This window comes from Pan paniscus, chromosome 10 (assembly GCF_029289425.2).
Source record: "Pan paniscus chromosome 10, NHGRI_mPanPan1-v2.0_pri, whole genome shotgun sequence".
Classification (NCBI taxonomy): domain Eukaryota; kingdom Metazoa; phylum Chordata; class Mammalia; order Primates; family Hominidae; genus Pan; species Pan paniscus.
In genome coordinates this window covers 39,068,840-39,085,200 of record NC_073259.2, presented here as the reverse complement: position 1 = coordinate 39,085,200, position 16,361 = coordinate 39,068,840, and the positions used below count along the sequence as shown (strand labels likewise).

The 16,361-nt window shown below is 34.9% G+C and overlaps 1 protein-coding gene across 1 annotated transcript; it reads left to right on the top strand.

The window, feature by feature from the left end:
* Window positions 1-1,423: 1,423 nt before the first annotated feature.
* LOC100993512 (olfactory receptor 9K2-like) lies at window positions 1,424-2,365 on the top strand. Its single transcript, XM_003807557.1, has one exon. It carries the CDS (start codon window positions 1,424-1,426, stop codon window positions 2,363-2,365), a length of 942 nt encoding a protein of 313 aa, XP_003807605.1.
* Window positions 2,366-16,361: the final 13,996 nt, after the last annotated feature.

The following is a 16,361-nucleotide window of genomic DNA, read 5'->3' as shown; positions in this document are numbered from 1 at the left end:
GAAGGTCATGAAGGCTTTGGGGTCTGAGAGACTTTTGTAGAACATGGGAAAATGAAAAAAAGTAAACCTCTTAAACCTCTTACAGTTGAGGGAGGATAAAGAGTTAAAGAGGAATTCTGCATGCTCTGTAATTACGATTGCTAGCATAGCATTTATTTCAATTTTGGCAAAGATATTTTCTGGATCATTTGCTCACTTTTATTATCCATACCACTCCTTGGAAGGATGAATGATACTTGGCTTAAATGCCACCAAAGAAGAAAAGATGTGGTAGGATAATCTTTAATTGCTAGACAACTTAATAGACAATGAATGTGTTGCTTTACATAAAAATAAAAAACAGAAATATTTCAAATTAACCAAAGTTGTTTTAGTTGCTTAATAGGTCACCCAAATTCAAATAGGTTAATTTGGATGCATTTAAGAAATTAATACTATTTATTCTTAAATTATTAAGCTCTTACCATCAGCTTAAGAGTTCAAAAAATTTGCTATATAATCTAATACATTTCTTTTACACAGTCAATAAAAATTATGGACTGTGTAAAAGAATGTATTAGATTGTATAGCAAATATAATTTTCTTAATTTACATCTATTTTTTCTCAAATTTGGAAAAGTTTGATGGCATGACCTTCTTGACAGATTTATGTAGAAAAAAGCAGGATCAATAAGCTTCACAGAATAAAAAATATAAAGACATTGTTTACATTTTACTTTTGTCCTTAAATAAAATTAAACTAGTTCCAGGAGCTGAAGACTGGTTGCATTTTAAAAGATCCCTGTATACCTATGCAATAAACCTGCATGTTCTGCAAATGTATCCCTTTTTTTTTTTCAAGAAAAAATAAAAAAAATAAAAGATCTCTAAATAAGACAGTTAACTGATAATTTCCTTGAGGTTGTAAGAGCTCTTTTGGTAGAAAGTTCATGTTACCTTGGAATGTAATTTTAGCTTTCTTTTCCCTCATTTATTTATTACCATTTTGAAGCAATGTGTTTTTAAAGGAAAAGTGAATATTACATGATAGATTAAAACTTAAGGAAGCGTCTTTTTCTTAGTATTAGGAATTTACTGACAATATTTTGAAATCAATACCTCAATCACAAATGACATCTCATAAGCCATCTCATGTAACAAGGTAGAGAGATATAAAAAAGTATCAAACTACATTGTGTTGAAATTATTACTAGTCTGGATACAAAATACTGTATCTTGGGTCCAAACTCCATTGTTAGCCAGTTGTGTTACCTTAGGCAAGTCAAAACATCTCTCATCTTTCATTTGCTCATGTGTGTAAACTTAATGGGATAATGAAGGCATATGCCAACTATAAAGTCTCCTTTAATGTTAAGTGTTTTTGTTATAGTAGAGAAACATTTATTTGCTGACTTTCTCTTATATCTTGAAGCAGAAATTTGCCATGGGTGACAAGGGAGGAGACAACCATTCAGAAGTGACTGACTTCATTCTTGTAGGCATCAGAGTTCGTCCAGAGCTCCACAGTCTCCTTTTCCTACTATTCCTGATTATTTATGGGATGGTTCTTCTGGGAAACCTTAGTATGATTGGCATCATTGTGACTGATCCCCGGCTGAATGCACCAATGTACTTCTTCCTAGGCAATCTCTCCATCATTGATCTCTCCTATTCTACTGTTATTGTACCCAAAGCCATGGTCAACATCCTATCTCAGAAAAAGACCATATCCTTTGCAGGTTGTGTGGCACAGCTGTTCCTTTATGCACTTTTCATGGTAACAGAGGCCTTTGTTCTGGCAGCCATGGCCTATGACCGCTTCATTGCCATCTGCAACCCACTCCTCTACTCTGTTCGCATGTCAAGAAGTGTTTGTATCCAATTGGTGGCTGGTTCCTACCTCTGTGGCTGGGTCAGTTCCATCCTTCAAATCAGTGTCACATTCTCCATGTCTTTCTGTGCCTCCCGAGTCATTGATCACTTCTACTGTGATTCAAACCCGATTGAAAAGATCTCCTGTTCCAATATCTTCATGAATAAGATGGTGTCATTTAGTTTGGCTGTCTTCATTATTTTGCCCACAATAGTTGTTATTGTCGTATCTTATATGTACATTGTGTCCACAGTTTTAAAGATCCGCTCCAGTGAAGGAAGGAAGAAAGCCTTCTCCACTTGCAGCTCCCACCTGGGGGTTGTAAGTTTGCTCTATGGAACTGTCTCTTTTGTGTATCTCACACCTCCAAATAACCCTGAACTTCGTAAAGTGGCTTCAGTATGTTACATTTTGTTCACACCTATGTTAAATCCTTTAATCTACTCTTTAAGAAATAAGGATGTTAAAGATGCCGTGAAAAAAGTTTTATGGAAGAAAAAAGTTTTACTCTGAATCTGCTTTTATTTGTTTTTCTGTTTCTTGCATCAATTATTTTTTACTGCCTGATTTTCTAGATGTAGGCATTTAAAGTTCAAATTAATTAATTAATTAATTAATTTATTGTGATGGAGTCTTGCTCTGTCACCTAGGCTGGAGTGCAGTGGTGTGATCTCAGCTCACTGCAACCTCCGCCTCCTGGGTTCAAGTGATTCTCCTGTCTCAGCCTCCTGAGTAGCTGGGATTCAGGCGTGAGCCACCATGCCTGGCTAATTTTTGTAATTTTAGTAGAGGCAGGGTTTCACCATGTTGGCCAGGCTGGTCTCGAACTCCTGACCTCAGATGATCCACCTGCCTCGGCCTCACAAAGTGCTGGGATTACAGGCGTGAGCCACCACGCCCAGCCAAGTTTATTTATTTATTTTTTTAAAATAAAACTCCTTAACTCTTCTATTCCACAGCATGAATAATTTCCCATAACGAATGTTACACATGAAGTACTTACTTTTTCCCAAGGCAATGTTAAATTGGAAAGTTCTGGATATTTATGAAAACTTGTTATGTTTCTACAAATAGTAATGTATTTGTCACTTTCTTTCTGCCTCTTCATGTGATAATATGTTGGGTGAAATGGGGAGGTATAATATTTTACTATTTCTCTTTGCATGCCTAGGTGAAATTTTGATACAGAACATACTTTATACGATGATTAACTTGGAAACTGTGTGTCCCAACTGGTTTATATGCAAATGATATTTGTTATAAATGCTAGTATTGTGTTTTGGTTTTGATGACATGCCAAAGAGGTGAGAGCATGTGTATCTGATGAAAAGGAAATAGAATGGAAAAATAATCTTTTCCATTAAAAGCATTAAGTAAAATAAAGCTCTTTGTTGAATTAAAGGGGCCAAAGAAGAAGACATATGGGCAAATTGGCTTGATTTGGCTTAAATCAAGACATTTTATTTAATGCTCTGTGAATGACAGTCATCCCTGTTTTGCTCTAATATAATGAAAATGTCTTCTTATGATTTCATAATGTTTTCAGCTATCTTCTGGATAATATCAATTATTGGTTATGAATATGTAATTAGTGAAAGTTTTATATTGAAATGAAGTCAGCTTGAAAATCTCAGTTACAGATATCACAAGATTTTACAGTAGCCTTTATGAATAGTTGAATTGTATGTGTATATATATATGTATGCATGCATACCTTACAGTAGCCTTTATGAATGGTGGGATTGTATATGTGTGTGTGTATGTGTACATGCATATGTGTTTGTTGGTGTATATCTCTGTATATTAGTTTGGGTATAAGATATTTTAAAATGTGATTAGTCCTAAACTTTAAATGTCAGTTGAGAAAAGGGTAGTTAAGAGACTGCCCCACAGCTTTGATAGGTATCAAGGGAAGCCAGGTTCCAGAAAAAGTCATGTCAGAGTTACTATTTTTCAAGTGATTTTTATTATTTTTTATTTTTTTAGACGGAGTCTCGCTCCTGTTGCCCAGGCTGGAGTACAGTGGTGTGATCTCAGCTCACTGCAACCTCCGCCTCCTGGGTTCAAGTGACTCTCCTGCCTCAGCCTCCTGAGTAGCTGAGATTACAGGCGTACACCACCATGCCCAGGTAATTTTTCTATTTTTAGTAGAGATGGGGTGTCACCATTTTGGTCAGGCTGGTCTCGAACTCCTGACCTCATGATCCGACTGCCTCAGCCTTCCAAAGTGCTGGGATTACAGACATGAACCACCGTGCCCAGCCCTGCAAGTGATTTAACTAATACTTTAGACAGACAATTACCATCCATAAATCTAGAAAATATCATCAAAGACAAAAACTAAACCTAATAAATAAAATACATCTTCCAGTTTTGTTCATATATTTGACATCTTGAAAACCTAGAATATGGATCTTTAGGTCTATTTTTTCTGTTTTTGTTTAGCTAGCTAAGTCTCCTTTGATAAATGTACAATGGAATGCATATTTGTAGATTAAATTTTATTAGGGGAAGGGATTTGATGATAATTATTCCTATCTAAGAGATAAAGAAGGAAGCTAAGACATTTAACAAATCAAGGTTATATTTATCTACCCCTCCCTAGGCCCGTCAATATGCCATTTCTCTTGGTGCTTAATTTCATAAAAATGATATTTGAGAGCAAAATAGAAATTCAACTCACTTGGGAAATGGATTTTTGGTGTAAATTATTATTAGACTGGAGATTCCTTTCTTAGACTTAGGTTTTACTATTTATATTGAATGCCCATTAACCTTAGACTATCATTCTTTGATACACCTACCGAGTGTGAGTACTTAAGGACTATTGGGGAAAGGCGGTAGAATATTGAATAAGAATGCAGCCTTGATCCATTTGCTTTAGTCATAAATATGTTAGATTATGTATCTGCTTTGCAGCCATAACAGATTGCAGTATTCTGGGGAATAACCTCATAAGTGGCATTGTTTAAATCCCCTCAAATATTCAAAGAAATCCAGAAAAAAACAAAGGAAAACCCAAGGCAGACTGATTTCCAAAGTGCTAAACTCAGATATTTCTTATTTTCTTTAAAATTGCCATAAATATTTTCCTTCGTAAATTTTTTTTCTGGGTTCATATGCCTCATATAAAAAGTAGTCCCCAATTTATAACTTTCTTGTTACTTGTGCCATTAAGATTCCGTCAGAACAACCCAATGTCATATCAACATTTTGTTGACTCTCATTAACAAAGTGTTTTATTTTTAAATTATGTGTAGATTGCTTTTGAAACATTGCTACATCCAAGAAAGTTTGAAGTTCACATTCTGCTTCCCATACATCAAAAGTTTTTATTTAGAGGGGACTTTAAAACTTTATACAAAAATCCACATCGAAAAAGCTTTTAATATAATGATATGATCTTGAGAGGCTGAAGATTATATTAGGCTTCTTAAATGCTCAACATACTTGTATTGCATTGTTTTATTTTCCCTGGTTATAACTTTTCATGCATACACACATACTGATTGATCCGCAGCATCATGTACTTCACTTTGTCTTTAAATTTGATATGATGTTAGTGTTTACCTAACATTTAGTTCTATTAACATTTGGCGTACTGATATGGAACTTTGGTGAGGGTACTTAGAATACTATTTTCTATTACCAGGGTGCTAAGATTCTCTGACTCAAATAGTTGCAAATGATAAGTATTGATTTAAACTTCACAAATTACGTTAAAATCACTAAATTAAACATTGTTTACTAGCACCCGGAGCTTGCTCCATTTGCTTTCAAATAGTTTCAACTCCTTATTATGGGATTTAAATTATGTTGATTGAAGTAGCTGAACTAATAAAGTATTATAAAAATGTTTCAGTGGTGGATTGATACTGAACTATGTTATTCTTACCCTTGTGAGTTGAGAATGAGATACCACTTTGCCCAATTTCATGATACCAGAATAGGTGATAAAATCAATAAAAATTCTGAATGCAAACTATTATCCTAGCGATCTCAGTGAGGACAAAACTACTAGTTGAGGCAGGGAGAGGAAGAGGAAGAAAAGGGAAGAGGTGGGTTAAGAAAAAAAGCAGGATATGTCAGAACTGAAAATAACATGAATGACTGAGCAAACTATTGCAAGGACAGAAAACCAGACACCGCATGTTCTCACTCATAGGTGGGAATTGAACAATGAGAACACTTGGACACACGGTGGGGAACACCATACACCGGGGCCTGTCGTGGGGTGGGAAGGAGGGGGGAGGGATAGCATTAGGAGATATACCTAATGTAAATGTAACAAACTTGCACGTTGTGCACATGTACCCTAGAACTTAAGGTATAATTAAAAAAAGAAAAAAGAAAAAAGAAATAAACACCAAAACACCAAGACCAATAAATAAATAAATAAATAAATAAATAAATAGAAAATAACATGAATGAAAAAAATTCAAAGTCGTTTCCTAATTATCCTAATTTTGCATAAAAAGACAAAACAACAAAACCCAAAAACTTTACAAATACTAATTTCCATATTTCTTAGGTTTATAAAATATGGCTTGTAGATTTTTGAAATAGCTCCTTCTTTCTCTTTTTTGTTCTGTTTTGTTTTTTGAGACGGAGTCTCACTCTTGTCGCCCAGGCTGGAGTGCAGTGGCGCGCTCTCGGCTCACTGCAACCTCTGTCTCCCCGGTTCAAGCGATTCTCCTGCCTCAGCCTCCCGAGTAGCTGGGACTACAGGTGTGTGCCACCACGCCTGGCTAATTTTTTTTTTTTTTTTTGTATTTTTAGTAGAGACAGGGTTTCACCATGTTAGCCAGAATGGTCTCGATTGCCTGACCTCGAGATCCCCCGACCTCGGCCTCCCAAAGTTCTGGGATTACAGAATGGAGCCACGGCGCCCAGCCCCTTCTTTCTTTATCAACACTTTTAAAGCACCCACTTGTTCAAATTTTTTGACACTCTGATGATTGGCATCAGCTTCCTCAGTTGAATGTCTTATAGTTAGATTTCTGTTGTGACAACCTACACAAACTAGCTTTGGATTTAAGCAAAAGATAAACATTTAGTCATATAAATTTCATTTTGCTCTGTCTGCACATACACAACGGTAAGGCTGGAGAAGATGAGTTTCTCCTGAACATTCTAGGGAACTAGAAAACAGAAAACAGACAAAACTTCACATGCAAGCCAAACTTGTCAAATGCTACTCTTGGAAATGTTTACTTCAATAAATTTAAGGCTCTTTTTCCTTCTACTGGAAAATTAAATTCCAGTGAATAAGACCCTTATGTTCCAGCTTTGAGCATGTGTCCATTCATTATTCTAACAATCCATCTCATCTATTTCACTGTCCAAATTCTTTTCTTTCAGTTAATACAGTTATCAAACTTCCAACATGTAACATAATGCAAGAAGTTCATGTCTTTATAAAATTATTGTCATTCTATCCCTTAAGAGACATGATTCAAAATATTATGTGTTGCTATATTTAACTCCTAGTCTAACATTCCTGGTCGATTTCCATTCTTATATTAATTAATTGAGTATCCTGTTTTAATAGTTTATAATCTATACACTGATGGTAAGCTATCATCATCTCTACTATAATTAATAATAAAATATGTAAACAAATATACATTTCAATATGAATGAGAAAACATAAACAATTTAATTAAATGTTAAAGTTGTCTTAAAATATTCATCAAGGAAGTAAATTTGAACCAAACTATAGTCCTTATTTGTGAAACAGGTCATGACGTTACATTTCTTACTATACATTTCTTACTTCTCTTTGTATTTGGTGTTTTCTTGCCTTTGATCTCAGCTTTTCAGAATCTAATGTCTAGTGAGTTTGTTCTAATCTGCATCCTGGATGGTTTTAGTTTTGTGGGGTACACGTACTGTAGTAGATACTCTCAGTTGCCTACGTAGGAAAGCACTGTCTTCTTTCTTCTTGACAAACCTCACGTCAGAAAAGTTTCTATCACCAGTGGTAGATCTTTAGTTTACTCTTATTATAGTGTTTTTATTCCTTTTTAGTGGTAACTAGTTCAGGAATGGAAACATATTCTATTAAAACATACTTAAATAAGTTGAAGTAAATAGTCTGCTGGAGAGTTTGGGAACTACATGCATTTATTTTTCCTTATTTTAAAAAAGAGGCAGAATTAATGAAAGAGTACAGCTCCTCAATTTCTTTTTGGACCATGTGAGAATAGAGAATTTACAGGATGGCAAATACTTATTTTTTTGTTATCAGGTAAAAACAAAGTGATTTTGTTCCATCTTCAGCAGAAAGGAGAAACATTTTCAAATAAATATATGCATAATATATTCTCATGTGCTGAATGTTTTTGTTCTAGTAAGAATCATATCCGTTTTACTAACTACCCCTACACTCATCATTTGATAAAATTATGATAAGCTAAACTGGCTCTCAAGCGCCCTATCCTTTCACTGGCTAAACTATAAGATAAATGCAAAGAAAGCATCACATTTCTTTGTCATCTTTGCTGGTGGCACTAATTCTCTGCTATTCCTCTTGTGATCTGTATACATTTTAATATGATATTTTAGCAAGAAGTGCCATGAAATTCCATTTGTCCCTTACTACTTTATTAGTCCTTACTCTATGTCATGGATCAACTGTGCATGTTTACCAACTTCTTCAGCCTTATACCACAATTACATATACACTTAGGAAGTGGGAAATATACTACGGATTTTTAGGTTCCATGGTACCTATTAGGAGATGAAGACAAATCAAAACCCATTCCCTGTCTTACCCTCTGGAGTCCTTCATTCTGATGAGCAGCCTGGGTAACATTCTGGGTTCTTAAGATTTGGTGATAGTTCTAAAACGGGATCCAAATATCTCTAAAGGTCCACAAAATGTTTGGGTGTACACTTTTCTTTAGTGTTTAGTTAGCCATAAATCAGCCACCAAAATACTCAGAGAAGGATTGTTGGAAGGATTTCAGTTCATATCTCTGGTATTAGAATGAGAACCTTACTTAGAGCTACCTAGACTTCTTCATTTTGGTGACTGTCAGAATTGGAAGTGAACAGGTTGTAAATTATAGTGGCTTAAGTTAGGTCTCTGTTGAGTAGATTGGTTCTCTCTCTCTCTCTGTCTGGGTCGCTGGAGTGCCCACTTATTTCATTCCCCATGATTAACTAACTATAGGTGGAGATCACTGTGCCACATCCATCTTTTTGACTAATAAGCCAAAGCTGCTACTATCGTCTAAATGAAATTTTCCTTGGCTCTCTCAGTCAAATGCCACAATTTGAAGTCTGTCACTACACAATTACTACTAATATCAGGGAGATCGTTTTAACTTTATCATTGCCCCATGAACATTCTTAAGGAGAAACATCACAGCTGATTTGAAAGTCGCTGGTTCTTTCCTTGGTCACTGGTAAATGAAAAATTTTATAGCACCTCAGGGTGCACCTATCCAGGATATATTAAATAATTATGAAAGTAGGTCTTCTTAATTGATTAAAAGTTTAATAGAAACACCTTTAGGAGTTTATTAATATGATGTTGGAGATAATTTTGGAGATATGTTTTAAAAATTTAAAATAAAATAATTTACTTAATATTTTAAAATATTATAAAAAACAAATTCTGTATTATTGAGTTAACTCTGAGGAGGGTGGGGATATACAGCATTTTCGTAATACTTCTCTATTAGGCTGGTCCAGGGCAGAGAGCCATCTGTAGGAATCTGATTTAGACAATGTTAAAAAAATGAGAAGGTTGGATTTATCATGAGATTTGCATGACTGAGGGCAGAAATTCTAAGTCAACAGCACTTATGTTTAACAGAACCTTAATTAAATTTGAGACTTAAAATAGATGGCTCAAAGTCTACTTTAAAATAGACCATTGAAAGAAAAGTAAGTTAGGCATAATTTTAAAGGTGTTTTGGCAATGTGAGCTAGCAATTGCAGAGAGATTATAAGGGGAGATAAAGAGGGCACAAAACGATAGCAGATATGAGAGCCGCTGGCAAAAATATAGCAGTGACAAGCTCCATGGTGAGGTTATTGAGAGACATTTAAAAGTGTGAGGTCTAGCATCCAGTTTAAGTAAATTTCTATACCCCTTTTCTGTTACCCTTAAGCTCTTAAGAGAAGTCTGCTTTGCAAAATAGGGGTGTGCTAGTGTTGCTGTGGGAGGCTAACAGATTGTAAAGGTCATGGAATCTTTAGGAAATCATCTCGACTTTTGAGTTCAGGGTGGTAACTTCACAAACTGGGTGGACAGTATTTTTAGTAGTTTCAGTTGTAGCAGCAAAATGAGCACAGGACCAGAGTCTGCCTGAGAGTCACAGGCAGGAGCCAGCTGACAAATGAGAATAAGCAGCAATGTGGATGGGCTTGAGAGTAGCATTAGAGAAGCTTAGGGACATGGATGAAGCTGGAAACCATCATTCTCAGCAAACTATCACAAGGACAAAAAACCAAACACCGCATGTTCTCACTCAGAGGTGGGAATTCAACAATGGGAACACATGGACACAGGAAGGGGAACATCACACACCAGGGCCTGTTGTGGGGTGGGGGGATGGGGGAGGGATAGCATTAGGAGATATACCTAATGCTAAGTGACGAGTTAATGGGTGCAGCACACCAGCATGGCACGTGTATACATACGTAACTAACCTGCACATTGTGCACATGTACCCTAAAACTTAAAGTATTTAAAAAAAAAAAAAACAAAAAAAACAATGACTTTAAAGTACAGAGTTTGCCTTATACACTATTAGAAAACTATGTGTCTCTAGCAGAGAATGTTATGTATCCCTTGCTGTATATTTTGCTATTATGTAACTTAAAATTTCATCAAATTCATCTATTTGTCTATCAGTAGGAAAGATTTTATTTTTCCTGAGCTCCCTTTGCAGCTCTATGTTGCCTTGTAATAAATTTGTCCAGGTCGTGAGTGAAGTGTAAGGACAATACACAGCCAGCTTTTTGGAGGGAGACTGGGCATTTTCCTACCAACAAAGACATTCTCCTGCATGATCATATTTCAGTACTCAGAATCAGGATTGCTTTACCATCGTCTAAACCTCCGAACTGACCAGTTGTTCCAAAGGCATCATTGATAGTAAAAGGAATGGTAATATGTAAAGTTTAGAGTCACATTTTGCATCCAGTTGTATATGTAAGTCTCCTTAAATATAGAACAGTTTGAAACTTGATTTTGATACCTGGGCAAGGAAGGGGCTCTAAAAAATATAGAGTAAACTCAGACAATATTCTCCTTCTCATAGTTGGAGCAGAGTGTCTCTTCCATTCACATGAAAGATATTTTTAACCTATTTCCAAATACACTCGACTGGCCACTAAATATGTACTATAGTGCTATAGGGTAGTGCTATATAAGTGGATCATCAGATAAATATGATGTTTTGAGAGTTAACACACAGAAACATTACATTTAGAAATAATCTCAAACTTATAGAGAATTTCTGGTACAAAAGAAAAAACTTTTAAAATAAACCATTTGAGAGTAAGTTGCCAACATAATGATCCATCTTCCCCAGATACTTTCATGTGTAATTCCTACCACCAAAGACATTCTCCTCATAATCATATTTCAATAATCAGAATCAGGATTGCTTTACCATCGTTTAAGCCTCCGAATTGACCAGTTGTTCCAAAGACCTCATTGATAGTAAAAGGAATGGTAATGTGGAAAGTTTAGAGTCACATTTTGCATCCAGCTGTGTATGTAAGTCTCCTTAAACATAGAACAGTTCATCAGTCTTTCTTTGATACTCCTTGATTTTTTTTGTCTTTATATTCTTGATGATTTCAGGCCAGTTATTGGGTAGAACGCCTCTCAAATTGTGTTTTTCTGATTTTCTTAATGATTAAATTCAGGTACGTATCCTTGGCAGGATTATCAAACAAGTGTAGTGAGCCATGTTTACAATATGTTATCTCAGTGGCAGACAATGCCAATCTGTCCCAAACCCATTTGATTAAAATAGTATCTGCTCTCTTTCTCCTCTGTAAATTTACTTTCTCTTTTTGTAATTAGTAAGTATTTTTATTAAACGTTGTGAGACCATGTAGGTATTCTAGTTTTCTAAGTTTTGAAAAATTTATTTATTTATATAAGCGTGAACTCATGGTTTTCTACTTTATTTAATGTGTTACATTAAATACATTATTGACATTATTTATTTTGATGCTCAAATTATCCCCAATTTAGCCAGTGGGAGTTTCTTTGAGCTAGCTTCTGTGTTTTTTTGACTTATCTCCAACATTCTTTTAACACTTTATACTTTTTGACACAAAACAACAGAACAGATTTTTGTGTTCTTTGCCTATCTGATATGAAATTACGCATTTCTCCAAGGATCCCTGGTTCCTTTTAGTGGAGAAGTGTATTTAGAAATCAAGATATGGGTGATGTGTGTTCAATGATACTGCTATTTAGGTGCTGGTAGGTCTCTTAGTTGGCAGACATACATATGTATATATGTATATGTACACATCCACATACATTCATATGTGCACTCATACGTGTATGCATACATACCATCATTTGCACCTACATTTCTATATCTATTACATATTGAAAATGATGAGTGATATGGTTTGGATTTCTGTCCCCACCCAAAGCTCATGTTGACTTGTAATCCCCCATAGTGGAGGCGGTACCTGATGGAAGGTGATTGTACCATGGGGGCAAACTTACCCCTTGCTGTTCTAGTGATAGTGAGTGAGTTCTCATAAGATCTGGTTGTTTAAAAACGTGTAGCACCTCCCCCCTTCTCTCTCTCTCTCCTGCTCCACCATGTGAAGATGTGCCTGCTTCCCCTTTACCTTCTGCCATGATTGAAAGTTTCCTGAAGCTTCCCCAGCCATGCTACCAGTACAGCCAGCAGAACCATGAGCCAATTAAACCTCTTTTTTTTTTTTTATAAATTACCCAGTCTCAGGTAGTTCTTTATAGCAGCATGAGAATGGACTATTACAGTGAATCTATTCTGATACTATAAATTCCAATCCAACAGTACAGAGTTTATTCTGGTTTCTCAATTTGCATATTGCAAACTCCCTCTCCAATACTCATTATGTTTAATATATTTACTTTTTGACTAATTCCACTTTATATGTTCTCTATACTCTCATTACTGCTGTCTCTCTTTCCCCTACATGATTGTTCTTTTTATCCTAATCTGGCTTCTGCACCTGTTGCTGGGCTGCTGCTAGTATAAACCTGTGTAAATACCCTTTGCATCCTGACCATTATCCAACACTCTGCCTTGGGCCTTTCTGCTGTATGGAAACCATCTACAACTCAACCATGCTCTGATATCCTATGCCAGGTCCCACCAATTGACTACTATGAATGCTTTCCTGATCCCACATTCACTCTGATACCATTATAAATATGGAGAATCTCATGGATTTCTTCTGTTATAATGTTACGGCAACGATCTTTGTAAATGCTCTCTGGGAAAGTTTTTGTGGATGCTGTTTGGGAAAGAGACACCAAAAGAGTTTCATTATTCTGAATTTGTGGCTTGAATTTGGGAAGAGTTGATAGAAGAGACAAGATATGAACACTAACCATTAAAAATGGTTATAGTTTCAGGCTAGAGTGAAAATAAACAGAGAAGCAAAAACTGATAATTAGAAATTCTAGCTTATTCAGAATAGACAAAATTAAAAACTGTTTTCAATACATAGAAAAGTACACAATGTTAATAGTTCTCAAGTGAGATTATTTTGACACTATAAAGAGTGTCTGCACTCTGTGAACCAATTAACTTGTTTTAGGGTAGACTATGTACTCAAAAATCAGTTTGTCATGTTACCATCTGTGTAACATGTTGCATGAGAGGATTCAAAAGATTTTCCCTGGTATATAAATAAAACATGAGGCACCCAACAATGGCCAAAATTGTAAACATTTTATTGTTTTTTCTCATACTCATTTTTTGAAAGTCTACCTCCAAACCTTCTACAACATACTATAACAAAAAAGTTGTCTTTTATATTTTATAGTGTGTTGACACAACCAGACAATTTTAAATTGGTGTTATTCCCTTTATTTTCTTTCATACACATGCTCCCATAGTCAGGCATGACTTTTCAGATATGCCGTAAAGTGTTAAATATGAAAATGATACTAATGCATCCAAAATCCTACATATTCTTTTCCATATATTAAATGATGGCCAGTTTATATTCTATGTAATAAAAGAAGTCCATGTATATATTAAACCTATACTTGAAGACTGAGCATTGTGTCATGCATAGATATGGTATTTAAATGTTTTTCCAAGTAGTGTAAGTAGAATTATTAAATTTTCATCATAATCAGCATTATAAGAAGTAAATATGTTTATAAGAGGAAATACTTGTTAAAAGTAACCAGATATTATACTTTGCTTCAGTTGAGCTTTTAATTGATTTAATTATAAGTTCCTGCTTATTATATCATTTTTGTGAAAGTGAGAACTTACTTATTATAAAATCTAGTAAAGGTAATTAAGGAAATTTAAATTGATTAGGCTTTGTGTGAGAAAATGAACCTAAATCTTGTATAAATGAAATTATTATTTTCACATTATTTTTTAAAACCGATAAGAGCAGGCAGAAGAAATAACATTGTTTCTAAGCCAAAATTATTGTCAGCTTACACAAGGTTTTTTTTTTTACCACATTAATATATCAAATATAAATCTCATTTTTTTGAGAATACTGAAGTTTACTTCGTATTCTTCTCTTTCTAACAACTTGCACTACATTGCCACCTGCCGTGAAGCCTAATAACCAAAACCATTACAAATTTAGCTAAATTATTTTTCTCCTTAAGTTTTATCAAGTGTCTGAAGCTTATTTTAAGCAAGCCAACAAATGCAGAACATTTTGCATGAAGTATTTCTAGAAAATTTTACAGTTCTCTCATATTAAAAATGCTTTTCTAGTCTTTATAAGCTAATGAAGAACAGCTTCATTTGATAAACAGACTACTGTGTAGTTCTATAAGTGAAGATATATCAATATATTTGCTGAGAAAGTATTTCTGACTCAAAACATACTTTATTCTTATCAAACTCTTAGGTAGATTAGCACATTCAGGAACAGTTTTTAGCTGACTAACTCTCAACATATTGTGCGTTGCTTCTTCTGTAGCACCTGTTGAGTGAGATTGAGGGTTCAGCTAGGGTCATAACTTTAAGCACCATTAAGTTCGTGTTGTCAGTATGTGAAGCACAGTTTTACATCTGAATTTTCCATCATTTGTATATTTCTATGGGCTTTTCTTATAGTATGAAAGAGGAGAAAGAGAAATCATGTACTCAGAAGCATCAGATTTTTCATAGTCATGAAACTCTTCTTCTCAAATCAAAAGTAATTTTCCCCATTCTTCATTCCATTCTTTCATTCATTTGTTCTATTTTGTACAGTTTGTTCAAATTATGAACACTTTTCTTAAAAGCCAGAGGCTTTGCCATACAAAACCAGTTTCAGAAGTTTTTGGGAAACATTTACACATTTTCTCCCCATAGATGGGAATGTGCCTGTTTGAAATAGATGTTATTACAGTGTGTGAAAATGGCTTTACAACCAATTAATTTCCAAATATTTCCTGACATAAGAGAGAATTTGCCACAGATACAGAAAAAGTACAAAAGATCTTTGTAAGAAATGAATTACTTCAGGATAGAAAAGGCATTTTTAAAATTTACATGCTCATTATGAGAACTAGAAGCCTCATTTTCCAGTGGCAGCTGTAAGTCAGAGTAAACTTAGCACAAAAGCTCCATAACAGTCACGGTTATTCCAGATCTCTAAGATCTTCCCTTTATTCCAGAGAGAAATGTATTGTTTTCTTTCTGATGATTTAGGCTCACAATGGCATACAAATAAAATGCATAGCTTAAAGGATGTTAAAAGAAAGTGAAGACTCAAGATGAAAAATAAAAAAGGTCAACTCTATAGAACATCTGTCTTGTTGACTGTCATCTAATAGATACTGTCCCACAATATCAGATTTCCATGGGGAAACATGAGGCTGGGGACAAATCAGGATCAGAGTTAGATTTGCTGAAAAACCAGAATTAGGAAAGAAATACAAAATTAGAGCAAGAGTTCTCTAGCTACATGACATTCACCCTGGGAACTGAGAAAAGAGAGATCTTGGTGAAAACACTTCAGAAGGCTCAAATCTCAGTACATGAGGTTGAGTTAGGTTTGGCCCTCAGTTTACCCAGCAAAACCTTCAAAAGAAGTTTCAAAGGAAAAAGGAAAAAAAGGTAGTTTTTTTTCCTACCTTGAAAAAAAAAGGTAGTTTACTTGCAATGAAAGTTTGCAATAGAGTCCAGGCTTTAGGACTAGCTCACCAGATTGAAGAAAAAAGAAAAGCAACAGCCATTTAAAGGAAAAACAAAATCCCCCAAACTCTCACGAGATTATCAAGGTTACAAGTATTATAGTTAATTTGATCTTGGTGATAAAAAAGCCAGTTATGTCACAC

Bases quoted from the DNA above. Each gene is read 5' to 3' on its own strand.
- LOC100993512 (XM_003807557.1), top strand. From the start codon at position 1,424: ATGGGTGACAAGGGAGGAGACAACCATTCAGAAGTGACTGACTTCATT.